At 51.3% G+C, this 26,519-nt stretch overlaps 1 protein-coding gene and 1 long non-coding RNA gene across 2 annotated transcripts; both read left to right on the top strand.

Annotated features, from left to right (window-relative positions):
• The first annotated feature begins 829 nt into the window (after positions 1-829).
• On the top strand, positions 830-2,542 carry LOC129517544 (EKC/KEOPS complex subunit LAGE3-like). The gene is made up of 3 exons (XM_055337430.1): positions 830-1,072; positions 1,925-2,053; positions 2,255-2,542. The coding sequence occupies exons 1-3, from the start codon at positions 867-869 to the stop codon at positions 2,367-2,369; spliced, it is 450 nt and encodes a 149-aa protein (XP_055193405.1). The 5' UTR covers positions 830-866; the 3' UTR covers positions 2,370-2,542.
• Positions 2,543-4,584: 2,042 nt separating this feature from the next.
• LOC129517503 (uncharacterized) lies at positions 4,585-12,785 on the top strand. Its single transcript, XR_008666066.1, has 3 exons — positions 4,585-4,811; positions 7,999-8,137; positions 9,393-12,785. It is a non-coding gene; the product is annotated as an uncharacterized LOC129517503 (long non-coding RNA).
• The last annotated feature ends 13,734 nt before the right edge of the window (positions 12,786-26,519 follow it).

Genomic DNA, 26,519 nt, shown 5'->3' with positions numbered 1-26,519 from the left:
ATAAAATCTTTTAAAAAAATTAAGAGGCAATTCTGTTGTGTAGAAAATAGGCTGTAGAGGAGCAAAAATAGTAGAAAAGCAGTCAGGAAGCTGTTGAAGGAACTGAGGGAAAGATCGTGGCTTCCACTTGGGGCTTGCAATGGAGAGGGGTGGAAGCGGTCGCCGTCCAGGCTGTGTGGAGGGGGCCATCCAGCAGGATGACACAGGTCCGCTGCGTGTCCCCCGTCCGGATTCCCCAAGGGGGAACACAGAAAACGGACGCGACACTCCGCCAGGGCCGTTTCGTGTCCCCTTACACACCCGTTTTGCCGGGCAGGGGCGCGCAGGCGGCTGGCAGGTGGGGGGGGGGCGGTCGCTTGCGACCCTTGGCCTGGGGGCGCTGAGGTTCGGGCCCCGGTGGGGGTAGAGCGTCCGTACAAACCCCAGAGCCCTGAACGTGCTGGCAGGTCACCGTGGGCCTCCGGGGGGGGGCCCAGAAGGCCTCCGACCGCTCGGGGGGGCACCTGCCAGCCCCCTGCACAGCGTTTGTCTAGGGACACTGCACCCCAGGAAGGGACGGGGGGGCAACGGGCCCCGAGCCCCGCGGGGAGGGCAGGCGCCCCGGGGCTGCGGCGAGCGGCAAGCGGCGGGGCTGCGCGAGGGAGCGCGGCGACCCCGCGGCCCCCGCTGCCTCCGTTTGGCGGGAAACTGCCACGCGTCCGCAGCCCCCCGGGCCGGTGTGCGCAGGCGCGGGGCGGGGCCGGGGGCGGGGCTGGGGGCGGGGCCGGCGGCGGGGCTCCGGAGCCGCCTCAGTCGGTCGCCGGCAGCGTCGAGGGCGGGCGGGCGGCGCTCGCTCGGGGCGGAGTCAGAGGCGGGGCGCGGCGGCCATGCAGGCGGCAGACGCAGGCGCGGGAGGCGGCGCGGAAGGCGCGGACGATGGCGCGGACGGCCCCGGCTCTCCCGGCGGGGCGGGCGAGGCGACTGCTGCTGCCCTCGGCAGAGCCCCGCCTGTCACGCGGCCCCGGCACGCCCCTAGGCCCGGCGGAGACGCCGCCGCCACGGCTGGAAGGTCGGGCGGCCGCACCTACGTGTTGTATCCTGCGCGAGCCGGCCGGGGGGCGGCGGGGGGCGGCGGGGGGCGGCGGAGCCTGAGCGGGGAACGGGGGGCGGAGGTGCCTGAGGGGCGGTTGGGGGGGGCGGCGGACGGAGGGGCGGCTGGGGGGGTGGCGGTGCCTGAGGGGCGGCGGGGGGGGCGGCGGTGCCTGAGGGGCGGCGGGGGGGGCGGCGGTGCCTGAGGGGCGGCGGGGGGGCGGCGGTGCCTGAGGGGCGGCCGTGGGGGGGCGGCGGACGGGAGGGGCGGCGGGGGGGCGGCGGTGCGGGGGGGGGCGGCGGGGGGGGGCGGCGGTGCCTGAGGGGCGGCGGGGGGGCGGCGGTGCCTGAGGGGCGGCCGTGGGGGAGCGGCGGTGCCTGAGGGGCGGCCGTGGGGGGGCGGCGGTGCCGGGGGGGCGGCTGGGGGGCGGCGGACGGGAGGGGCGGCGGGGGGGCGGCGGTGCGGGGGGGGGCGGCTGGGGAGCGGCGGTGCCTGAGGGGCGGCTGGGGGAGCGGCGGTGCCGGGGGGGGGGGGGCGGCTGGGGGGGCGGCGGTGCCGGGGGGGGGCGGCTGGGGGAGCGGCGGTGCCTGAGGGGCGGCCGTGGGGGCGGCTGGGGGCCGGGCCGGGGCTGCCGCGGAGAGAGCCAGCACAGCACGTGGGGGCGCAGGGGCGCCGCGTGGGGGGCCGAGTTGGGAGTGGGACGCCCACGAGGAGGCTGCGGGGGGGAGGGGAGAGGGGCGATCGCGTGGCGGGGGGCGGGGCAGGAGGGGGCGGGGTGGCCCGGGACAGGGGTCGCGGCCGAGCAGGGCCCGGGGCGCCAGGTCTTGCCGGAGGTCCCTTGACTAATGCCCCCAGTGCCTTCTGCGTGCCTTTCCCATCGGCCACCGAGGCAGAGATCGCCTGCGGGTCCCTGGCCCCCGACGCCGAGCCCCACGGAGGGGCCGTCGAGAAGCAGCTCACCGTGAGAGGCAGCGTCCTGGCGGTGTAAGTGCGGGAAGGGGCGGGGGGGGGGGGGGCGGGTCCCCAGGACGGGCGCGCGGCTGGACTCGGGGACACCCCGCCTGGGTGCGGCCTTCTTCCGGGGACGGGCTGCGGTGCGGGCCTGGGCCGGGGGCGCCCAGTGGGTGTCCGGGCGCGGGGGGCGGCGCCTCCAGGTCCCACAGGCCGTGTCTGCTGCGCTTCCAGCCGCTGGAGAGCTACGAACCCCCGTCTCCTCCGAATCTCCATCATCAGTTTTCTGGACCAGCTTTCCCTGGTGATGCGGACCATGCAGCGCTTCGGGCCTCCCGCCACCCGCTGAGCCAGCGCGGGGCAGGGGCCTCACCTGCTGCCCTTTCCTGGGGCAGCCATTACCAGAGCAGCACCCCCCCCCCCGCCTTCTGTTCGTCCTGCCCTCGTGGCCCCCGGGGTCCCTTTGTTTCGTTGGGCGCCCCAGTGTTTGTGACTGCAGAAAATAAATGTGATGTTTGCTAAGATCCGCGCACTGTCCCTTGGGCCGCGGCCCCGCCTCCGGGTACACCTCCCTTTGACCTCAGGGTGCGGAGGAGCCCCTGGGAGGCCGACACCCCGGAGCCGAAGGTGACGGGATGCAGCTGGGGCGGGGCGGGCCTGGCTCCATGGGTGAAGCGGCTGCCTGGGCCCGGGGTCCAGTGCCCCTTCGCGGGAGCTCCGCGTCTCAGCTTCTCTGCTCAGGCGCGGACCCTCGCAAATAAGTAAATCTCTTTTAAAAAGACCGTTTCGGGAAACGGCAGCCTGTGGGCTGTGTCCTTGAGTATCGGCGGCTGCGGACCTGTTGGGACGCGCCCTTGGTTTTACACCCTTGGTTTTACCCACGGCGCTACACCCACGCCCACAGGAATACGCGGCGTGTACTGTGTGCGGGTCCCGGAGAGTCTCCGTCCAACGTAAACTTCTCGGTAAAAACTCTTTGAAAACCTTGAATGGGTGCATGAAACATGCACTATCTTGACTGAACGTTTACGTTCTCTTCGACTTTTTGCCAGATTAGAGTAAGGACTCAGTGCAGCTCTTGCGTGAGTCTTGGCATGAATGACGCTTCCTTAACACGGGTTAGTACAGGGGCGCCTGCGAGGCTCAGTCGGTTGAGCCTGTGCCTTTGGCTCAGGGCGTGGCCTTGGCATGAAGCCCCACCTAGGATTTGCTGCTCAGCAGGGGGTCCGCTTCCGCCCCTGCTTGGGCGCTCTGTCTTCCTCTGTGAGGAAGATGGGGTAACAAGGAAGGCGGGGGGGCCACCTACAGTCCCTCCAGCCGGAAATTGCAGGGGGACCCCAGTGTTTGGAAGCGCACATTGCCGCAGCGTCGTGCTAGGCGTGCGAGCGCTGGGTGCGGTAGGCCCTTCAGGGGAGCTGAGCCGGCGGTCCCGGCCGCGAGCCATGGCCGGTGTCCTCTCCCGGGGACGCGCAGGAGCCGAGGGTGCCGGGGCAGTGCAGGAGCAGCCGCAGGGGGCAAGGCACGGGGTGGGGGCGCTGTCGGGGCCCTGGCTGAGGGGCTGCAGTGAGGCAGGCGAGGCTGGCAGGGAGGGGGGGGGTGCGAGGCCACCTGAAGGGGGCGCACACAGCCGACCCACACCCCGGACACGGTCTCCCCGCGCCTTGGCAAGGGCCCAGGCCTCCCTCAAAGGTCCGGGCCTCCTGGCTGCGGCTGCGCCCCCGCTTTCCCGCTGGCTCTCAGTGCAGGGCCCGCGGCCTTGGCCGACGGCTCCTGAGCCCCATCCGCAGCTCCCGCCTGGCTGCTCCCCGCAGCTGAAGGCAGGCAGCGCTTGGACACTGCGCCGCGCACGGCCAACCAGACTCCAACTCCAAGGCCGCGCGCGCTTCTGCTCAGCTGCCACGCCGTCCTGCGTTGCCACCATGCCCTAGGGAGGCAAGGAGGCTCAGGAACTCACATAGGCAGATCATACAACGTGATGAGACCATTTAGGAAACAAGAAAATGAAAATTGAATAGGTTCAGCCATTGGCAGTCAACTACATCTTGTGATATCTGTTTCATACTTGTACTTCTCTGTTAAATGTATCACAATATGTATTTTGTGACTTCAGAATTCAATTTTTCCAAAGATTATTACATTTATTTAGCATTTATTTAACAGATGAGTGCTATTTGGCTGGGGGTGGGATAGGGAGGTGGTTCTGGCAAGCCTGTCATCTTACTGAGAGTCCGTGTATCCGATTGAACCTATCGTGCAGGGGACATAGAGGGCACACCAGACCCCGGGCCTCAGGGCTCCACCCACTTCACCTTTCATCCTCCAGGGACCCTCCGCCTCCCCCTCCAGGAAGGACACAGGCTTGCGGCTGCTCCCACTGCCGTCTCTCCTGCAGAGGAGCTTTATTTTGATGGCCTCCCCGACCTGTTGGGGCCTCTAAAGTCCCTTCGCCCCAAGGGACAGGATACGGGGTGGGCCACGGGGGGCTGGCTAACAGTCCGCGCAGGCATATCCCTTCAGCTACTGTTTGAAAAACTTTCTTTATCCGTTTATTTCTTTAGAGCGCGCATGAGCGGAGGCAGGGGCAGAGGGCGAGGGAGAGAGCGAGAACCCCAAGCCGACTGCGCACGGAGCCCACCACGGGGCTCCATCCCACAAGCCCAGGATCGTGGCCCGAGCTGAAATCCAGAGTCGGAAGCCCAGCCCCCTGAGCCCCCCGGGCGCCCCCATTCCTCAGCCGCTTTAACCAGTGCCCTCTCTGCCGACCTCACAGTTTCTCATAAACAGTGCTGTGGTGAGTAGCGGGGTGCCTTTGTTTTTGTCCGATAGACTTTTTTGTTATTTGTTTTTAAAGATTCTGTTTAGGGATCCCTGGGTGGCGCAGCGGTTTGGCGCCTGCCTTTGGCCCAGGGCGCGATCCTGGAGACCTGGGATCGAATCCCACGTCGGGCTCCCGGTGCATGGAGCCTGCTTCTCCCTCTGCCTGTCTCTGCCTCTCTGCCTCTCTGTGCCTATCATAAATAAATAAAAAATTTAAAAAATAAAGATTCTGTTTATTTATGAGACACAGAATGAGAGAAGCAGGCTCCATGCAAGGAGCCCAGTGCTGGATACCGTGTCTGACACCTATGCCCAAACTGCACCCCCCAGAGCGTTCCCGACGTGGATAAAAGTGCCCATTCCCCTAAATCCCACCTCAAGTGGAATGTGCTCGACCTTGTTCGTCTTTGTAAGACCGAACACATGAAGGAGCAAAACCGTATCTCCGTGTCGCTCCACTTGCCTTTGACTCTCCTGTGATTAGACAGTGACGTGCGTGACATTTGGTCCGTGGCATCTCTTCGGAGGACACTCCATATCCTCCGCCCGTCTTCTATCTGGCACGGTCACATTTCTCACGCTGATCGGCAAGCGTTCTTTTTGTGCTCAGAACAGCCAATCTCTGTCATGACTGGGAAATACTTTTCCTCCTCGTTGCTTCACTTTCACTTTGCTCATCGTCCGTAGGCACGGAAGCATAGGTTAAAAGAATCAGATGCCTTTAAGCGGTCACCTTCTTTCGCTGTGATCTCTGGATTCTGTGCCCTGTGAGAAGCCCCACCCCCCGTGACACTATAGACCTGTTCCCTCGCAACGCCCTCTGGTACTTTGAGATTTTAATCTGCTGGAACTTTCTTTTGGTGTGAGGGTGACATGGATCCAACTCCAGAGATTAGCCCGGTGTCTCAACATCATTTATTGAGTGATCCATGGTTCCCCACTGAGGTGAAATGTCCTCTAACCTCTAAACCCGTACTTGGTTCTGATCTCGCACCTTTGTGCTTCCAGCTGCTTTAGGCTGTGGGGTGTGGGCTGTCCTGTCTGGAGCAGGGGTCTGAGGGACGTGGAAGGGAAAGTCGGGGTTGAGATGGGGAAGGAGGGACAGAGCCGAGAGAGAGGAGGAGGCCAGTGAGAGGAAGAGCAGGGAGGGAGGGAGGAGGAGAGGAAGGAGGACAGAGGAGAGACAGAGAAACTCTCCCAAGCAGAGGAGACTGGTTTCTTCAGGAATGCTGGAGGAGGGCAGCCCCGGTGGCGCAGCGGTTTGGCGCCGCCTGCAGCCTGGGGTGTGATCCTGGAGACCCAGGATCGAGTCCCACATCGGGCTCCCTGCGTGGAGCCTGCTTCTCCCTCTGTCTCTGTCTCTGCCCCTCTCTCTCTGTGTCTATGAATAAAAAAATAAAATCTTTAAAAAAAAAAAAGGAATGCTGGAGGAAAGCTCGGGGCTCAGTGGGGGGGGCACTGCAGGGGGCTCTGGGGTCCTCCCAGTCTTCCCGACGGTCTCAGATTTTCTCATGACAGGTGGGGCCCCCGCGCGTTGGTGCTCTTGCACTAAGGTCAGACACGCGGTGACGCTGGAGCTCCAGCTGCCGTTGCAGGTAGTGACTCCGAAGCCTTGTCCGAGCTGCGTTTTCTTGACATCCGCACCCGCTGCCTCCAGGCGCTAAGGGGCCTCGCCAGCAAGGCTGGAGAGGGGGCCAGAAGGTTCCTTCTGGGTCCGGAGACAACCGTGTGGAGGCTGGAGTAGTGGTTCCCAGGCTCTAGGTTACCCGAGGCCATCGGAAGTGACGATATGCCCTGATCCCCCCCCCCCACGGGCACCTCTAGAGATGGTTTCCTGGCAGGGCGCCTGGGGGACTCGGTCAGGGGAGCATCCAGCGCTTGCTCTCTGCTCCAGCCTTGATCCCAGGGTCACGAGTTCAGGCCCCGGGTCGGGTCTCCACGCTGGGCGGGGGCCCTCCTTCCAAAGGAAAACGTGTGTGTTGTCTATACAGGCACTTTAGCAGGCGCGGCTCCTACCCAGAAATAATACGGATACTGTGTGCGCACGTGTACAAACGGGGGTCTCAGCAGCGCACCCTAACCCGAGTCTGTCTTCAGCCGGCACGTGGTCAGGTGGTCTGCCCGGGACGCCCGGGTCCTCTGGCCCCCACCTCCCCACCCCCCCGCGTCACTGGGTGGCTCTGGTCTGCGCCACTTCCACCCCCTGAGCAAGAGCGCGGAATCCAGATCCCCCGTCTCCCGAGTCTCTTGCTGTAGGGGCCGCAGCACGCGGGGCGCGTGACCAGACGTGCTCGGACAGAACCAGGAGGCCCCTGGAGGCGCGGGAGGGGCTCCCTGAAGAGAAGCCAGGCTCGAGCATCAGAGTGTGGGGGAGGCGGGGTCCCCGGGTGACAGTGGTCCCCTGCAGGGACTCCGGGGTCTCGACGCCAGGGGGCTGTGCGGAGGGGCCGCGGGCGGGGCTGCTGCAGGGGCCTCCAGGGCCCAGCTCTGTAGGGAGCACCTGGCATCGGAGAGCAGCCCTGGGGAGGCCCTGGGGCCCCACCCTGAGGTGAACAGTGAGCCACCCAAGGAATGGTGGGTCAGAAGCCTGCACCCTCGGACAGAGCCAAGCCCCTGGGGGCTGAGGGGTGCAGGCCTGGCAGGAGAGTGGGCAGCACTGGTAGTCCTGGCACACAGGGTGCAGGGCGTGTGCTCAGGCAAGCAGGCACCTCTGCCGTGCAGATGGCGCCAGGCTGCCCCACCAAGGCTCAGCAGCGTCGGGACGCGGACTCAGGTTTCTGTCATCGCAGTGACCATCTTTATGTTTCCACATGCAGGATGATCCTTTCACCATATGTTCAGACAGAATTTGCACATTATTCAGGATTTTTGCCTCATTATTTTGCATATGTACTGTTGTTTCTGAGTTTGGGATTCAGTATGCTGTCTTGAGGATGCTGGGATTTGAAAATGAACTTGCCAGATGTTGTTCCGCCCTTCTGACCTTGTAATATTGGGACGAGATGTTAGCAGAATCAGAAGAATTGATCTGAAAAATTCAGTCTGAAGAATTGATATGATTTGTAAAAGCATCTGTACCTGGGGTTTATTTATATGGGAGATCCTTGAAATCTTTTACAATGTCTTTCGTGAGTCAATATCTTATTTTTTCTTTTTTTAAGGGATTTTATTTATTCATGAGAGACAGAGAGGGAGAGACACAGGCAAAGGGAGAAGCAGGCTCCATGCAGGAAACCCAAGGCGGGACTCGATCCCAGGACCCCGGGATCATGCCTTGAGCCGAGGGGAGACACTCAACTGGTGAGTCACCCAGGTGTTTTCACGAGCCAATATCTTAAAATCACATTTTATTATGTTTTCCCATTTCACATGGATCCGATTTAGGGGCATAGATTTGCCTGTGTGGTGGAGTCGCACCACATGGACACATAACTTTGTGGATCCCATGGCATGAACTTGAGAGAGACATAGACATGAGGACATAACTTCCCAGATATGCCCTTTTGTCTGACAAGGCTTCAAGTATGAGCTCCCAATGACACTTGGGCTGCAAATATCACAGAAACTTCTTGAATCACTTGTTAACATCCAGGGAACACAGTTTAGAAAACTGAGCTGTTTTTTGTCAAAAAAAACACACACACACACACAAGTTAAATATCTCAACATCCTAGAGATAACTACTGTTGGTTAATTAACATTTTGGTGAATATTCTTCTAGGCACCTTTCTATGAATACATTCATATGAATATAAATGTCTAGGTATATGCGTGCACACAAGGGCACACACACATATACCGTTTTATCTTTAGTGGTCACCCCACAGAACCCTACAGAGATGAAGAAAAAGCAAAGTGGGATCCAATTAGTGTCAATTCCACTGCTCTTGCTGCCTCTCCTTATATCCTTGCCCTTACTTTAAAAAAAAATTATTTATTTGAGGTGCACCTGAGTGGCTCATTGGTGGTGTCTGCCTTCAGCTCAGGTCATGATCCTGGGGTTCTGGGATTGAGCCCTGTATCGGGCTCCCTGCTCTGCTGGGAGCCTGCTTCGCCCTCTCCCACTCCCCCTCCAGTGTGTGCTGTCAAATAAATAAATAGCCTTTAAAAAAGACCTATTTATTTTAGAAAGAGGGACATCATAAGCCAGAGGGGCAGAGGGAGAGAGAGAATATCCAACAGACTCTGAGCTGAGCGTGGAGCCCCACTTGGGGCTCGATCTCAGGACCCTGAGATCATGACCTGAATCAAAACCAAGAATCAGAGACTTAACCCACTGAGCCACCCAGGGCTCCTTTTGTTCTCTCTGTCTTCTTCAGTGCATGGTTCTTTGCTCCTGGCAATGCGAGAAATTACAAAGAGAGTTTCACCAGCCCCCACAAACCCGTGCTGACTGTACAGCCCTCACTCTCTCTTGCCCTCACTACCCCAGGTTGGGAATCTCTCCAAAAGCGTCACAAACTTTCCTTTCAGCTAATGATGAAGGTTGCTGTGCATGCCTTCCCAGATTGCCTCTGTTCTTATTGACAGATGTACCTCCGACATATATTTACAGAAACCAGAAGCCATGGCGAGAGGCAACCCCACCATCATCTCCGAATTCCTCTTCATGGGACTGTCAGAAGTGCCAGAGCATCAGGCCTTCCTCCTCAGGCTGTTCTTATCAACGTACCTGGTCACCATGGTGAGGAATCTGCTCATCATGCTGGTCATCAGTTCTTCCAAACACCAGCCTCCACACCCGCCATGAATTCTTCATAGCCAAGCGGTCCTGCATCAACATCTGCTTTAGCTCTGCCACTAGATAAAAAATGCTGGTCAAAGAGCTGGTCAAAATAATAGTCATTAGCCAAATGACAAGCTTCAATATTTCATTCATAGGAAATATTGAAAATATATGAACCAAGCATTTAACTCAAGAAAGTAGGAAAACAACAGCGTCAACACAAATGCAAAAGAAAGAAGGGGGAAAAACTAACAACAATAAAAGCAGTAAGCGTTCTGAACCCATGTAGAATGGGCCAGTGGAAGCAAGTGCTGGTTCTTTGAAAAGACCCACAGTACAGAAGTGACCGCGTGGAAATTTGGCAGGTAGACCATAAAAGGCTCTCCAGCTTCACTTGCTTTCTCCTAGCTAACTCTCACCAGGGAAGCTCCTCAGGAGAGGAGATCCAGGTGGTAGGAAACTGAAGCCGCCAGCCAACAACCATGTGAGTGGCTTCTGTGAGCCACTTCGGAAGCAGATTTGCTAGACCAGCCCAGCCCTCAGGTGACTGTAGCACTGACCGACAACTTCACTGTGACCTCACGAAAGACCCTGTGCTAACTACCCCGGCTACGCCACTCCTGGAACCCTGACTCTCAGAAACAACAAATGTCTGTTCCTTTAAGCTACTAACGTTTGGAGTAATTTGCTATGCAGCAACAGACAACGATACTCGTAAAGAAGACTATTCCTGTTAGCCAAAGGGATAATATCCTACGTTAGATTCAACAAACACTGCTACACACTCCTCCACAGATGTAGTGCCTTTGCATGCCCACAATGTGTGAAAGTGCCTCTATCTCCACAGTCTTGCCACCGCAGTAAACTGTCAAGACTTGAATTTTGGCAATCCAGTAGGTGGGAACTGGTATCTCAATGTATTTTAGATTTATATTTCTTTTTTTAAAAGATTTTATTTATTTACTCATGAGAGACAGAGAGAGACAGCAAGAGAGGCAGAGACACAGGCAGAGGGAGAAGCAGGCTCCATGCAGGGAGCCCGACTTGAGACTCGATCCCGGGACCCCAGGTACACATCCCCAGGCCGAAGGCAGACCCTAAACGGCTGAGCCACTCAGGGATCCCAGCTTTATATTTCTGTTATGATTCAGCCTGAACACTTTTTTATGTTTTTTAATAGATTTTATTTATTTATTCATGAGACACACACACAGGCAGAGACACAGGCAGAGGGAGAAGCAGGCTCCATGCAGGGAGCCCGACATGGGACTCAACCCCGGGTCTCCAGGATCACACCCCGGGCTGAAGGCGGCGCTAAACTGCTGAGCCACCCAGGCTGCCCACTGTTTTATATGTTTAAGGACCATTTGCATTTCCTTTTCTGTGAACCATCTGCTAATATCCCTTTGCCCATTTTTTTTTATTTCCTATCAATATTTAGCAGATTTTTTTTTTATATGTTAGGGATGTTAGCTCTTTGGAAGTGACATACATTGCAAAAGTGTTTTTCCTATTTGTTATTTCTCTCTCTCTCTCTCTCTCTCTCTCTTTTTTTTTTCTTCTGGAGTGATATTTTGACATGCAGACTATTAGTATCATGAAATTGATTGGTCCTAACTTTATCGAGGATATTCTTTTTATTTCTTAACAGAAGACTTTATTTATTTGAGAGATATTTATTTTTTTAATTAATTAATTATTTATTAATTAATTATTTATTTATTTATGAGAGAGAGAGAGAGAGAGACAGAGACAGACAGACAGAGACATAGGCAGAGGGAGAAGCAGGCTCCATGCACCGAGAGCCCGACGTGGGATTCGATCCCAGGTCTCCAGGATTGCGCCCTGGGCCAAAGGCAGGTGCTAAACCGCTGCGCCACCCACGGATCCCCTTGAGAGATATTTATAGAGAGAACACAATCAGAGGGAAGGAGCAGACTGAGAAGGAGAAGCCTACTCCCTGCTGAGCAGGGAGCCTGATTTGGGGCTCAATCTGGGACCCTGAGATCATGACCTGAGGCCTAAGACAGATGATTAATTGAGCCACTGAGGTGCCCCTGGGATATTGTGTTTAAAATTATTTATTTATTTATTTATTTATTTATTTATTTATTTATTTATGAGCGCGCGCGCGAGAGAGAGAGAGAGACAGAGGGAGAGACACAGGCAGAGGGAGAAGCAGGCTCCATGCAGGGAGCCCGACATGGGACTCCATCCCAGGTCTCCAGGATCACACCCTGGGCCGAAGGTGGAGCTAAGCCATGGAGCCACTCGGGCTGCCCGGGATATTCTTTTGAAATGTAAATAATTCTAACGTTTATCTGGAACAACATGAAAAAGTAACCAGGAACCTGCTGAAAAAGGACCCTAATGACCAGAGAATAGCTAGTCGACCCTCAAAATGCCTACCAATGCTAAATGTAGTGAGAACATGCTGTTGTGTTGTATGTTTACACTAACACAGAGAATATTCCAGGATGATTTAGACCTGGATGGATACAGGATGTTTTCCAAAATCCTGAGGAAAAATAATTATCATGGGCAGAGGAGCTAAGAGCCCAGTGATGCCGAGAGGACCACCAGAAGCTTCACACAGATGTTTCAGTCATTTTCTCCAAATGCCCTGAAAATGACAAGATGTGGCTGAGGAAGACACAGACACTCTCCCCTAAATGGAAAACAAAACAGCCCAAGGATCCTAATCATCTCAAGAGTCTTTCGGGCATTCCCTTCCTTTATTATAAGCATTCTACTCTAGTCAAGGAGAACATCTTTCTCTTTCCATGGAAGAAGCTACAAAGAAACTGGGAGAAATGAATAGATGATGAGGTTATTCGTATTGGAAAAAATCTAGGGTGGATATTTGTTGCATAAGCAGCTAAGAGAAACCAGATGTAAAAAAGAGAAAGAAAGAAAATGGACTTCCAGGTTCTAGTTCAGCATATAAGAGATTGGAAGTTGTCACTCTGCCCTAACAATCAGCCAAAAGCCGAACAAACAAAATAAAAAACCCTTGCTAGAAGTGTCAGAGAACCGGGGTTATGGGGCAAATCGCTGCCCCCCAAATGGAAGAGACACATAGATAAAGAGAATCACAACTGGAGTGCCTGGGTGGCTCAGTTGGTGAAGTCTCTGCCTTCCGCTTGGGTCTCGATCCCAGTGTCCTGGGATCAAGCCCTGCATCGGGCTCCCTGCTTGGTGGGGAACCTGCCTCTTCCTCCACCCCGCCACACCACTCATGCTCTCTTTTACTCTCTCTCTCTCCCCCAAGAAGTACAATCTTTTAAAGAGAGAGAGAGAGAGAGAGAGAGAGAGAGAGAGAGAGAGCGCACATCACAACTGACCCACAAGCAGACACCTCTAGGAGAACCAGTGACAGGGTGGGAAACCTTGAATTGTAGTTGACCAACTGCTGGAGGCTCAGTGGGGACAGGTCTGAGGGCGACCCAGGCATGGGGCGGCCCCTCATTACTGTGAGCTTCACCTTAAGGAACTCTACCAAGTCCTTACAGTGCATACTGAAGAAACAGCCTCTCGTGCTTCTAGCAGGGGAATGGAAAAGGTACCCATCGTGACATATACCAGACCATTCTCATCCTAAAGTCTGCTCGCCAGAGAAACTATCTGGCCACCGCCTGACCTGCTGGGGTTTTATCAGAGCCTAACTGCCTGGGGAAGGGAAATACACAACTCCAGCCCTCTGCAGCCAATCCTGACCCACCTAAAAGAGGGAGGACTGAGATGCAGGCATGAAGTCTGCAGCCCCAGGTCACAGGCTCACCAGAGACGGGCCTCATCATATTATTACAGAATGCTTCCCCGACCCCGCTCGCATCGCTAAAGGCCTATTTACCACAGTTCCGTTTACCCAGTAAAGCACGTCCAACTACCAAGAAAAACTTAGAAGGTGTGCTAAAGGGCAGAAAACAGTTTGAAGAGGCACAGCAAGTATCAGAATCAGATTCAGATAGAAGAGAAATGGTGGGATTGTCAGACTAACAAAATAACCATGATTAATATGCTCAGGGTTCTAGCGGAAGTGTACAACGTGCAGGAACAAATGGGTAAAGTGAGCAAAGAGATGGAAAATCTAAGCAAGAGTAAAAGAAAATGCTAGAGATAGAAACCACTGTAATAGAAATGAAGAATGTATTTGATGGGCTCAATAGTAGGCTGGACATTGCTGAGGAAAGAATCTCCTTAGTTTATTTATTTTTAAAAGATTTATTATTTACTCATGTTACTCATGAGAGACACACACAGAGAGAGAGAGAGAGGCAGAGACACAGGCAGAGGGAGGAGCAGGCTCCACGCAGGGAGCCCGACTTGGGACTGGACCCCGGGACCCCAGGATCACGCCCTGGACCGATGGCGGCGCTAAACCGCTGAGCCACCCTGGCTGCCCGAATCCCTTGAGTTGAAATATATGCAGTGAAAACCTTCAAAACTGAACAAGGAAAGAGAAAAGAACGTATAAAACATAGAACACGATATCCACGGACTGTGGGACAGCCACAAAAAGTGTAACATCTTTCTAATGGGAGTGCCAGAGGAGACAAGAGAGAAGGAACCAAAGAAATATCTGAAGCAATAAAAACTGATAATTTTCCAAAATTCATGTGAGATACCAAACCACAGATTCAGGAAGCTCAGAAAATATCAAGTAGGATAATCCCCCAAAACATTGTATCTAGGCATAACATATTTGAACTGCAGAAAAAGATAAAGAAAACGTCAATAAAGAAGCCAGAGAACAATACAACTTCTCTATAGAGGAGTAAAAAATAAGAATTACATCCAACTTCTCCTCAAAACCAGAGAAATAAAGAGAAAGTAGACTGAAATATTTAAAGTATTCAGGGGCAACCCCCGCCCCCACCAATCTAGAATTCTACATCCTACAAAAGTGTCCTTCAAAACCGAAAGGAAATACTTTCTCGGACAAAGAAAAGTTGAGTGAACCAGTAAACGTACCCTTGCAAGAAATGTTAAAGGTTCTTCAGAGAGAAGGAAAATGGTCAGAAACTCAGATCAACATACAGAAAGGAAGAGCATTGAGAGAAGGATAGGTGAAGGGACAATAAAAAACTTTTCCTTTTTTAAAAAGATATTTTAAAGTTCTTTTTTTTTAAGATTTTATTTATTCACGAGAGACACACAGAGAGAGGCAGAGACACAGGCAGAGGGAAAGCAGGCTCCCCTCGGGGGGCCCGATGCGGGACTCGATCCTAGGACCACGGGATCACCACGCTAGCCAAAGGCAGACGCTCAGCCGCTGAACCACCCAGCTGTCCCCGAAAAACTTTTCCTTATTTTTTAATTACTCTAACAGATGTGTGTTCAGAATCTTACCAGCAGTAGTACATTTGACGATTCTAGCTTATGTATATGTGACATGAATAACACCACGGAGGCAAGAGATGGGAGGCAGGAATTAGAATTACTTTCTTCTAAAGTACTTACACTACCAGCGAAGGGATACTGTGTTCTTTGAAACCGGACTTGCAGGGAGGCCTGGGTGTCTCAGTGCTTGAGCATCGACCTGCCTTTGGCTCAGATCATGACCCCGGAGTCCTGGAAGCGAGTCCCGCATCAGGCTCCCTGCAGGGAGCCTGCTTCTCCCTCTGCCTGTGTGTCTGCCTCTGGGTCTCTGATGAATAAACAAAATCTTAAAAAAAAAAAAGAAAGAAAGCGGACTTGGAATAGTTGCAAGTGTATATGGAAAACTCTGGGGAAACCATTAAAACTAAAGATTAATAACAACATTATTACTATGCTAAGAAAGGAAAGTAGAATCATGTAAAAAGATAAAACCACAAAAGAGAGAAAAGGACTGGAAGACAAAATTATGAACAGAGAATAAAGGTAACCAGTAGAAAGCAGTAACAAACATGGTAAATATTATTGCAACTACACGAATAGTCCCTTCAAACATCAATAGTCTAACTACACCAGTGAAAAGACAGAGATCGTCAGAATGGCTAAAAACCTGAAATCCAACTGTGTTGTCGACAAGAAACTAATTCTAAATATAAAGACGTGTAGACAAAAGCTAACGGGGTGGAGAAAGTTATAGCAGGCTAACGCTCAGCGAAAGGTTGCTGGAGTGGCTACATTAATTTCGTATCAGGGAAATTATAAGGAATAAAGAGAAGTATCACATAATGATAAAGGGGTCATTTCACAAAAAAAGCCGTCATGACGTTTAATGCGTACGTACCTACCCACAGAGTGTCAAAATACATGCGGCCAGAGCTGATAGAATTGCAAGGAGAAACAGATGGCTTCGCTATTACAGGTGGTGCTATAGGCTGGGTATGTGTGTCCCCCTAAAACTTGTATGGTGGGGGGATCCCTGGGTGGCGCAGCGGTTTGGCGCCTGCCTTTGGCCCAGGGCGCGATCCTGGAGACCCGGGATCGAGTCCCATGTCGGGCTCCCGGTGCATGGAGCCTGCTTCTCCCTCTGCCTGCGTCTCTGCCTCTCTCTCTTTCTCTCTCTGTGACTATCATGAATAAATAAAAATTAAAAAAAAAACCTTGTATGGTGAAATATAATCCCCAACGTGATAATACTTGGAAGTGGGGCTTTGGGGAGGTGATTAAATCACGAGGGGAGAGCCCCCCCAAGAAAGGCATTAGTGCCCTTACAAAGGAGGCCCCAGAGAGCTCCTTTGTCCTCTTTCACCATGGGGAGACACAGCAAAAAGACAGCCAGCTATGAACCAGGAGGTGGGAGTTCACCAGACCCCACGTTTTCAGCAGCTGGATTGTAAACTTGCCAGCCTCTAGAACTGTGGGAAATAAATGCTTGTTGTTTGTAAGCTACCCCGTCTCCGGTGTGTTTGTTATACCAGCTGAAATGGACTAGGGTACTTGGGGATTTCATCACCCACCTATCAGAAATGGGCAGATCCAGGAGGCAGAAAAGTAGTGAGGACATAGTTAAATCCAACAGCAACGTCAATCAACTCTAAATGACATGCAGAAGCTCCTTTGTACAGCAACAGCAGAGCACACAGTCTTTTCAAGTTCGCATGGAACATTCATCAGGATTAGTCACCTTAGGGCTGCCCGGGCGGGTCAGCGGTTGAGCGTCTGCCTGTGGCTCAGGGCGTGATCCCAGGGTGGTGGGATCGAGTCCCGCATCGGGCTCCTTGCATGAAGCCTGCTTCTCCCTCCGCCTCTGCTTCCTCTCTCTGTGTGTCTCTCATGGATAAATAATTTAAAAAAAAAGACCCACGGTATAGATATAAAAAAAGGAAAACACAAATAGACAACATTACGAACGATAATACCTTTTTAGCAATAATCGCACCTTGAATAAACCTCATTGGCTACGATCTGCCACTGCGCAAAGCTTATCGATAAGAATACCTAACAACAGACTTAAATAAATGGAGGAGGGGCGCCTGGATGGCTTAGTCACTTGGGTGTCCAACTCTTGGTTTCGGCCGGGGTCCCGATCTCGGGGTCATGGGATCGACCCCTGCATTGGGCCCCGTGCTTCTGAGAGTCTGCTCGAGATGCTCTCCCTCTCCTTCCGCACTTCTCGCTGTTCACTTGCGCTCTCTCTACATAAAAATAATACCTTATGTATATGATATATATATGGAGGAAAATGTTAAAATCCACAAAAATGCTCCGTATGGTTTTATGACATTGTCATAAAATTAAAAAGTGATGGACAGTTTTCCCAAAAAGAATGAAACAGGTTTCACTCAAGGAGAGAAAACCAAATAGACTCCTCGAAAAGAAAGATGAAATAGAATCAAAGATCCGCTTTGCCAGAAGGCGGTAGGCGCAGCTCATTCCATCAACCCTTTAAGCAAACAATTGGTCCTCTGCTATTTAAACAGTTGCAGATGATTAAAAAAAAAGCTTCTCAACGCGTCCTAGAAGGTCAGCACTACCACCGCCATACCAAAGCCTGAGTGCAAGGTGGTACACAAAGAGAAAAATTTTAATTTTACTTTTTTAAGATTCTTATTTCTTTATTCATGAGAGACAGAGAGAGAGAGAGAGAGAGAGAGAGGCAGAGACACAGGCAGAGGGAGAAGCAGGCTCCCTGCAGGGAGCCCGATGCAGAATTCGATCCCGGGTCTCCAGGATCACTCCCTGGGCTGAAGGCGGCGCCAAACCGCTGAGCCACTCAGGGATCCCCAAGAAAAATGTTTAAAGTGATAAGGACACCCCTTTTAAAATAATCTGGGCAACTTTGTACATGTTGAAGCACTAGAGGCATCCTAGTAAGATCAGGAATAAGACAGGGGTCCCCGCTACCACAAGGGTCATTTAACAGTGTGTCAAAATGCTAGCCAATAGGAAAGCAGCAGAGAGAGGTAGCAGTTATCAGTATAGGAAAGGAAGGGTCAAAAAGTATCATTATTTGTAAATGTGACTGTCTTTCTAGAAAATTCTGAAGAATCAACTGAATCCTGGTGCTAAGAGGAACATACCGAAAATTCATCAAAATAAGTGATACAAGGGTGCCTGGGTGGCTCAGTCGGTGAAGCTTCTGCCTTCGGCTTGACTTGTGGTCCTGGAGTCTGGGGATCAGGCCCATTTAGGACTACCTGCTCAGCGCGTGTGTGTGCGTGTGTGTGCGTGTGTGTGTGTGTGTGTGTGTGTGTGTGACTGCCTCTCCCTCTGCCACTTCTGCCGCTCGTGCTGTATCTCAAATAAATAAATAAATAAAATCTTTAAAAAAAGAAATAATATGGGGCACCTCGGTGGTCAGGGATAGAGCGTCTGCCTCTGGCTGAGGTCGTGATCCCAGGGTCCTGGGATCGAGTCCCACATCGGGCTCCGCACACGGAGCCTGCTTCTCCCTCTGCCTGTGTCTCTGCCTCTATCTGTGTCTCTCATAGATAAATACATAAAATTTTTTTTTACCAAAGTAAAATAATTTAAACAGAGAGGTATTGAGGGACAAATCAACATGCAGATTACAATTCAGGAGACAATAGAAAGTTCACAAACATACCTCGTCCAGAAGACCAAATCAGCAGGCAGATGTCCTCTCACACGTGATGCTGAGGAAAAAAGAAAAATCACGTCAGCTTTTCACAGCAAAATTATTCTTAGACGGATAAGAAGAGGTAAATATAAAACATGAAACTTTTTAAAGATATTCTATTGACAATATACACTCAAGAAGAAGGGAAACCTCTGCACCAAACAGGCAACGGAAGGGATCACACATGAAACCTGGTGTGTACTGACCTATGAATAACGAGGCAACGGAAGAAACATCTGCCACCCGTATAGCAAAACACTAATATCCTATTAATCGTAAAAGCTCATTATAAAAGGTTAAAATGTGCAACCCATTAGGATATGAAAACAAAATGAACCAAAAAGATGACAAGACAATTCTCAGAGAGGGAGAAACAGAGTGACTTAGTGGTCAAATATGAAAAAAACTCGGACCGGTTAATAAAGAAACGTGCATCGAAAGAAACCACCACGTTCCCTGATCCAAACAGCAGGGCGATACGGGGAGTTCCGACCCCGTGGGAGGAGGTCGACCCATACACCTTCCGGCCCACACTGGCCAAAATCCTAGAGCCTTCGTGCTGAGGGACCCGTCCTAAAGCCTCTGGGATAAACTCGCGCACAGTGTGATCTGTGTTCTACAAACACACACATGTTCGTAGTGACAGATGATGTCACCGTCATAGAGGAATGTAAACTGAGCCGCCCCGCAGCACCGGGTCTGCGGTCGCCGCACCCCCACAGCGCCACTGCCCCACGGGGTGGTCACGAACCCCAAGTGGGTATTGAGCACACTCAATGGGGGGAGGTGTAGGTGTCAAGTGCACGCGGAATTTGGAAAACACAGCGGCTAGAATGCAAACTACCTCGTTAGTACTCTTACTGACTATACACGGCGCAACGATCATATCTGGGATAGGAGTGGGTTCGGTAAAACCGATTGAAATCATTTTGTCCAAGTCTTTTTTTTTTTTTTTTGGCTCCCTTAGTAAGTTCCCAAAGTGTTTCTGCTGCACGTTTTCTTGGTAATTTCATTCCTGAGTGTGTCATGGGCTTTACCGTCCCGGGAAACAGTGCTTTGCTGACCCTTACTTGTTACCCTCGGGCCCCGCGCTCGCTGGGGAGGCTGTTTCTCCCCCTTCCTCTGCCTTTCTCCCTGCTCATGCGCTCTCTCTCTCTCTCTCGCCCTCTCTCGAATAAATAAATAAAAGAAAATCATAAAATAACAACAACAAACCAGTCTTTACTGTTTTACAGTTTCCCTTTCCTAGCGGCAGTGTTGGTAATTTATGCCTCCGCAGGAAGACAGACCTTTGACCATTCCCCAAATGGTCTGACATGCGGTCGAGTAACTACTGTCTGATTCCACACAAGTTCCTCTAAGTCTGTGCTCGTCCACTGACTTTCTTGCGTTGTTGCGTGTGTTGGGGCTTTCTCCCCTTTTGGATGAGTATCTTAGCGGACCGATCACTTTTTTTTTTTTAAGAACCACATCTCAAATTTATCAGTTGTGTTATTTTTCTGATTGACTGACTCCTGCATTTATATTGCATGTTTCCTTCACTAGTTATTCTTAGGCTTATTTCTGGTCTGTGTCCTCATGAATTGCAGTGGATACTTTATTCATTTTCATATTTTCTGGCTCATTCACACAAGTAGGTAAGGCTATACATGTTCTTCCTGTTTTTTTTTTCTTAAGATTTCATTTATTTCTTCATGAGAGACACAGAGAGAGGCAGAGACACAGGCAGAGGGAGAAGCAGGCCCCCTGCGGGGAGCCCGACGCGGAACTCGATCCCGGAACCCACGGGATCACGCCCTGCGCCGAAGGCAGACGCCCAGCGCTGAGCCACGCAGGTTCCCTCTTTGTACATTTATATACAGTTACACCTCGATTGCATAATGAAGTGGCTCTAAATGACACTTAAATTCTTCCACCCAGCTCCAAAATATGAGGCAGTCAGGATATCCATAATACGCTCCACAGTCTTTCCACCTTCCCCTCTCAATGAGCTTGATGATGTTGTTTCCACATCCTCGGGCAAAGTAACATTGACGTTCTCCTTTATGAGTATAATTCCTACGCCTTTACCACTTTTACTCTCAATACACTTCTTTTGGTGGCGTAACATTCATATAGAAAAGTGCACAAACCCTATACGTACAGCTCTACATATCGCCACAGAACCTCCGCAGCAATCAAGAAACCAAACCATTCGAATCAATAACCAGTACCCCAGGACTCACCTGCGCCCCTTCCCCAGTAACTGCTCCCTCTCTGCTCCCAGAAGTGGCCAACCTGGCTCTTAAGGACACCGGGCAGGTATTTTTGCTTCTTTTTGAAGGTTATGAAAATGCAGTTATACAGGATGGTCTCCTTAGTGCCTGGTCTCCTCTGCTCATGATACGTCTCTAAGACACATGTTTCCCGCTGGACATAGCTCGGGTTTTTACGTTTTCATTCATGTATGATATTCCATCATATGACTACACCACAGCTTTTTCCATCCACTCCAGTGCTTCTGGAGTTTTCATGTTTGTGACTATTTTAAGTAATGTCACTACGAAATTCATGTTTGAGAAATGTCATACACATGCACATACGACCAGAGATGCAGTTCTCGTGAGACCGATGGAGGAGCTTTCAGGTGATTTTGCTCATGACTTCGCTGGAACCACAAGATGCCCCTATGACACATTTACCCAGCGCTCTAAATTACAGCACATCACACGGTTAGGGAATGAAGAACATTACTCTACCACGTAGCAGAGGATACGGCCAAAAATGTGAAGATAGGTGGCTGCAGAGGTCATGCCCAGAATCAAACACAAGTCCCGAGTCCTCGTGGGAAGGTAGGGTTCGTTAGCCAGGACATCGGCAGTCGTGTCAGAAGGGTCCACCCCGACCCAGAGCTGTGACTGGAGCAAAAGGGTAAAATTAAGAGTCAGAAGCCAGGGTGAAACCAATCTGGAAAGAGTAAGTAAAGAACAGTAGGGAAATTATTTGGGTTACTCAGCTGAGAAGAAACAGAAAGCTGGCCTTGACCTCGCTTATTATGGAATACTAAATTTCCAAGAGAATCAGAGGTGTTTCAATCGGGGGGGGGGGTGGAGGATTCAAAGCATACAATTAAAGTAGATAATATGAAACCATGAAAATGAACACACCGATGGAGAACTCTTAGGTATACTACAAAAGCCACAAGCCATGAATAATGAATAAAAGTATGCAGTATTTGACTATATTCAAATGATAAATCTGTGGCAACATATATCAGGGAAAAAAAAAAAAAAAAACAACCCAAAACGGGAATGACTGAAAAAGTTATGGTGTGATCAACAACTGAACGGAGCATGATATAAAAAATCCAGAATCCCTGCCTCCCCCCCAAATCAGATCTCCCTCTCATTGCAGAAAAATGTTGGATTCTGGGCCGCCTTGGGGGCTCAGTGGTTGAGCGTCTGCCTTTGGCTCAGGTCTTGATCCCCGGGTCCTGGGATGAGGTCCCACATCGCGATCCTCGATCCCCGCGGGGAGCCTGCTTCTCCCTCTCTATGCCTCTGCCTTTCTCCCTGTGTGTCTCAGGAAGAAATAAAATATTTGAGAAAAGAAAACCATTAGTCACGTTCTACACCATAAGACACAAGTTAAAATTTGAAAGAATAGAAACTGGGGATACCGGGGGGGCGGGGGGCGGATTGGGGCCAGCGGTTCAGCGCCTGCCTTCAGCCCGAGGCGTGATGCTGGAGTCCCGGGATCGAGTCCCACATCGGGCTCCCTGCATGGACCCTGCTTCTCCCTCTGCCTGTGTCTCCACCCACCTCTCTTTCTCTCTCTGTATCTCTCATGAATAATTTAAAATCTTTAAAAAATAAAAAAAAATAAGAGAATAAAAGCCATATTGTATGTGCCCTCAGAACATAACAGAATTAAACTACAAGTCAATACAAAAAGACAACAGTAAGGTCCCATTATACTTGGAGATTTAATGGCATTGAAAAAACACAGGGCTCGAAAAAAAATCTCAAAAGAAATGCCGAGGTATTTTTATCTCAATGAAAATAAAAATACGACTTACCAAAGTCTGTGGGACGCAGCAAAATCGATGCCTAGAGAAAAACTGAAGACATGCATTAAAAAGAAACATCTAAGATCAATCTAAGTTTCCTCCTTAGGAAAGTAGGAAGAGGAGAGCAAATTATTCGTGTACAGATTTGTCTATTTATTTACTCATGATAGTCACACAGAGCGAGCGAGAGAGGGGCAGAGTCACAGGCAGAGGGAGAAGCAGGCTCCATGCCGGGAGCCCGACGTGGGACTCGATCCCGGGACTCCAGGATCGCGCCCTGGGCCGAAGGCGGGCGACAAACCGCTGAGGCACCCGGGGATCCCCAAGAAGAGCAATTTAAATCCAAAGTAGGCAGAAGACAAGAATGTTAAGAATTAGAGCAGAGCTCAATGAAATTGAAAACAGAAAAGAGGAAAATCAAAAGCTGGTACAAAAGATCAGTAAAGCCAGGCAAATAAGCCTCAGGAGAGGCAAACGAAGAAAAAAAAAAAAAAAAACGCTAAGTCTCTAGGTAGGCTATCAAAGATTTTTTAAAAAGACACAAATTATTACCACTATGAGAAATGAAAGACTTCCACATTGTGAAGCTGCCGCTGCTGCCCCACGAGGTGCGGGGGGTGGGGGTGGGCGGACAAGGTGAACACCTTCTCTGACCCCCTCTTGGAGCCCTTCAAGCCCCCCAGTGCCTGGTAGCCCGGCTGCCAGCCCCAGTCGCTGCCATGTCACACACCCCCCTCCACAACCCCCTGGGGCAGAGTTTGCACAAAGTCCCCCCATAGTATAAGGGGAGCCATGTGAGGGGCGGGGGCGACGGTGAGGAGGTCTGTTCCGCCCGGTGGGGCTGGGGGGGGGGTGTGGCTGCCCCCCACCTCTCCCTGCCTCTCGCCTCTCAATAAGATGATCTTCAGCCACAAAAAATTAAAAATAAAAATGATTTTTAACACGCATACATGATTGTTTATTAATATGGCTTGCTTTTATATATTGCTAACGCATAATTATATAACATAAAAACAAACAGATTAATCATCTTAAGATATTTAACTACACAGACCCTTTAAAGCAAGAGGAATCATCGTGTCGCGGGGCTTTAATGTGCATAAACGCGACAGGTGAGAGAGCTGCGTTGAATGAATGACGGGAAAAGGAGTCGAACGGGACAATATACAATATGCGAGGGGACAACACAAAGAGTACATCTAAGTCAATACGTAGAAAAAAATGCAGTGAATATAAATTAGCATGGAAATATGTGTGTGAATACACGTACAATGTTCTTGGTGTACATAAAGTATTCCAACGAAATACTTAGGAGGATCACGTTGGCTACAAAAAGCAAGAGCTAACTCCGTTGTGCCTACAGGAGAATGCGTACGGCACACCATAGAACCTACAGTCATTACAAGGATAGTAACCCAATCCCACCAACGATTCTATCTGACAGCCTAGGCGAAGTGGACTGAATTCCTCAAAGACACGACGTGCTAAGAGCCACACAAGACGACGCAGCAAAGGTGCAAAGGCCGAGATGTATTAAGGATATTGAGTCAGTAATGAAAACCCTTCCGAAGGAGAACACCCACGGCCAGGACAGTTCCACCGGAAAATCATACCAAATACGGAAGGAAGAAATTATTCCGATTCTCTACAATCTCTTCCAGAACATAGAAGCGCAGGAAATACTTCCGAAGCCACTCTACGAGGCCAGCGTTACCCTAACACCAAAACCAAACGGACACAGTGTAAGAAAACTACAGACCGCTGTCTCTCGCCAACACACATGCAAAATCCTCAAGAAAATATTATCGAATCAAGGGGGAATCCCCGGGTGGCTCAGAGGTTTGGCACCAGCCTTCGGCCCAGGGCGTGACCCTGGAGCCCCGGGATCCAGTCCCAGGTCGGGCGCCCTGCATGGAGCCTGCTTCTCCCCCTGCCTGTGTCTCTGCTTTCCTCTCACTCTCTCTGTGTCTCTCATGAATAAATAGAAATCTTTAGGAAAGAGAAACTATTATCAAATCAAATCCAGTAACATATCTGAGGAACTATACATCACTACGAAGCGAAATTTATCCCGTGCGTGCAGGGATGGCTCAACAGGTGAAGATCAGTTAACACCATCTATCACATCAATAGGCTAAAAAAGACAAATTATATAATCCGATCAAGATACCAGGAAAGGGGCTTGGCATAGTTCAACCCCTACTCACGCCTGAGACATGCTCTGCAAACTAGGACTAGAAGGTAACTTCCTAAGCTCGATAAGGAACATCTGTAAAGCAATCTACGGTTAACATCCTACTGAATGGTGAGAAATTAAAAGCTTCCCGTTAAGATCAAGAACTTGCAAAGGAAAAAAAAAAAAAAGATCAAGAAGTCGAAAGGAAGGGATCCCTGAGTGGCTCAGCGATCTGGTGCCTGCCTTGGTCCCAGGGCGTGACCCTGGAGTCCCGGGATCGAGTCCCAAGTCGGGCGCCCTGCGTGGAGCCTGCTTCTCCCTCTGCCTGTGTCTCTGCCTCTCTCGCTGTCTCTCTCTGTGTCTCTCATGAATAAATAAATAAAATCTTCTTTAAAAAAAGAACTCGCAAGTATCTTTTACCTCTCACCACTCCCCTCTGACATTGTAGTGGAAGTCCTGTATGATACAATAAGCCAAGAGAAGGAAATAAAAGGCATCCAGAGTTGAAGGAAAAAAATGAAAGTGACTTTACAGATGACACGACTGTCTATGTAGAAGATCCCAAAGAATTGACCAGAAAACAAAAGCTACAGGAACTAATACACAAGGACAACAAGGTTTCAGGATACGAGGTTAAAATCTAAAACTCGACTGCTTGTCTCTATGTCAGCAATTAGCAAATGCAAGTTGAAATTTGAGAGGCACAAAAAAGCCATTTATATTAAATCAAACAGTCATTTACGTCAGCACCCCAAGAGTGAAATGCTAAAGTATCAATCAAACAGCATATACACAAAATTTGTACGAGGAAGACTACCCAACTCTGATAAAAGAGAACCCAAAGAAGTAAATAAACGACAGACAGTCCATGTTCAGGGATGGAAAGGCTCAATATCGAGGAGACGCGGAGTTCTTCCCACGTTGACCTGTAATTCCAAAGCAATCCCACTCGAAACCCGAGCCGGTTATCTTCTGGATGATGACAAACTGATCCTAAAGTCTCCGTGGGGGGGAGGGGGCAACGGACCCAGAACAGCCGGCACAGTACTGCAGGAGAGGGACGACGTCAGAGGACTGACATTACGTAACCTCAGGGCTTACCATAAAGCTAAAGCAGGGGCACCTGGGTGGCTCAGCCGGTGGAGCATCTGCCTTCAGCTCAGGCCGTGATCCCGGTCCTGGGATGGAGCCCCACGTCTGGCTCCCCGCTCGGCCGGGAGCCTGCTTCTCCCTCTCCGTCGGCCTCCTGCTCCCCTGCCTGTGCTCTCCGTGTCACCTACACAAATTAAAGCTTTAAAACATAAAGCTAAAGTCAACAAGACAGGTGGTGTTGGCGAAAAGGTGTGTGTGGCACGTGGGTCAACGGCACCGAACAGCCAGCCCAGAATCAGACCCCCCGCTGACCTCTGACAGAGGAGCAGAGGCTCTTTGGAAACGGAAAAGACAGTGTTTCCGACACCCGGCACCGGATCGAGGGAGCACCTCGGCGCACGCGGAAAACACGGAAGCCCGCATCTGGCACGCCTCGCAAAATCGTCCCAAAGCGGATCGCAGACCTACGTGGAATTCACTACACGACGGAGATGTAGACGACCCGGGGAAGAAGTAACTCATAGGCTGGACTGCACTAAGGCCAAACACCTGCGCTCCGCCGAAGTCGCGGTCCAGAGAACGAGAAGATGAACCAGAGTGGGAGAAAGCCTTTGCCGAGGACGC

Source organism: Nyctereutes procyonoides, unplaced genomic scaffold, assembly GCF_905146905.1.
Source record: "Nyctereutes procyonoides isolate TBG_1078 unplaced genomic scaffold, NYPRO_anot_genome, whole genome shotgun sequence".
NCBI lineage: Eukaryota > Metazoa > Chordata > Mammalia > Carnivora > Canidae > Nyctereutes > Nyctereutes procyonoides.
This window is presented reverse-complemented; position numbering and strand designations above follow the sequence as displayed.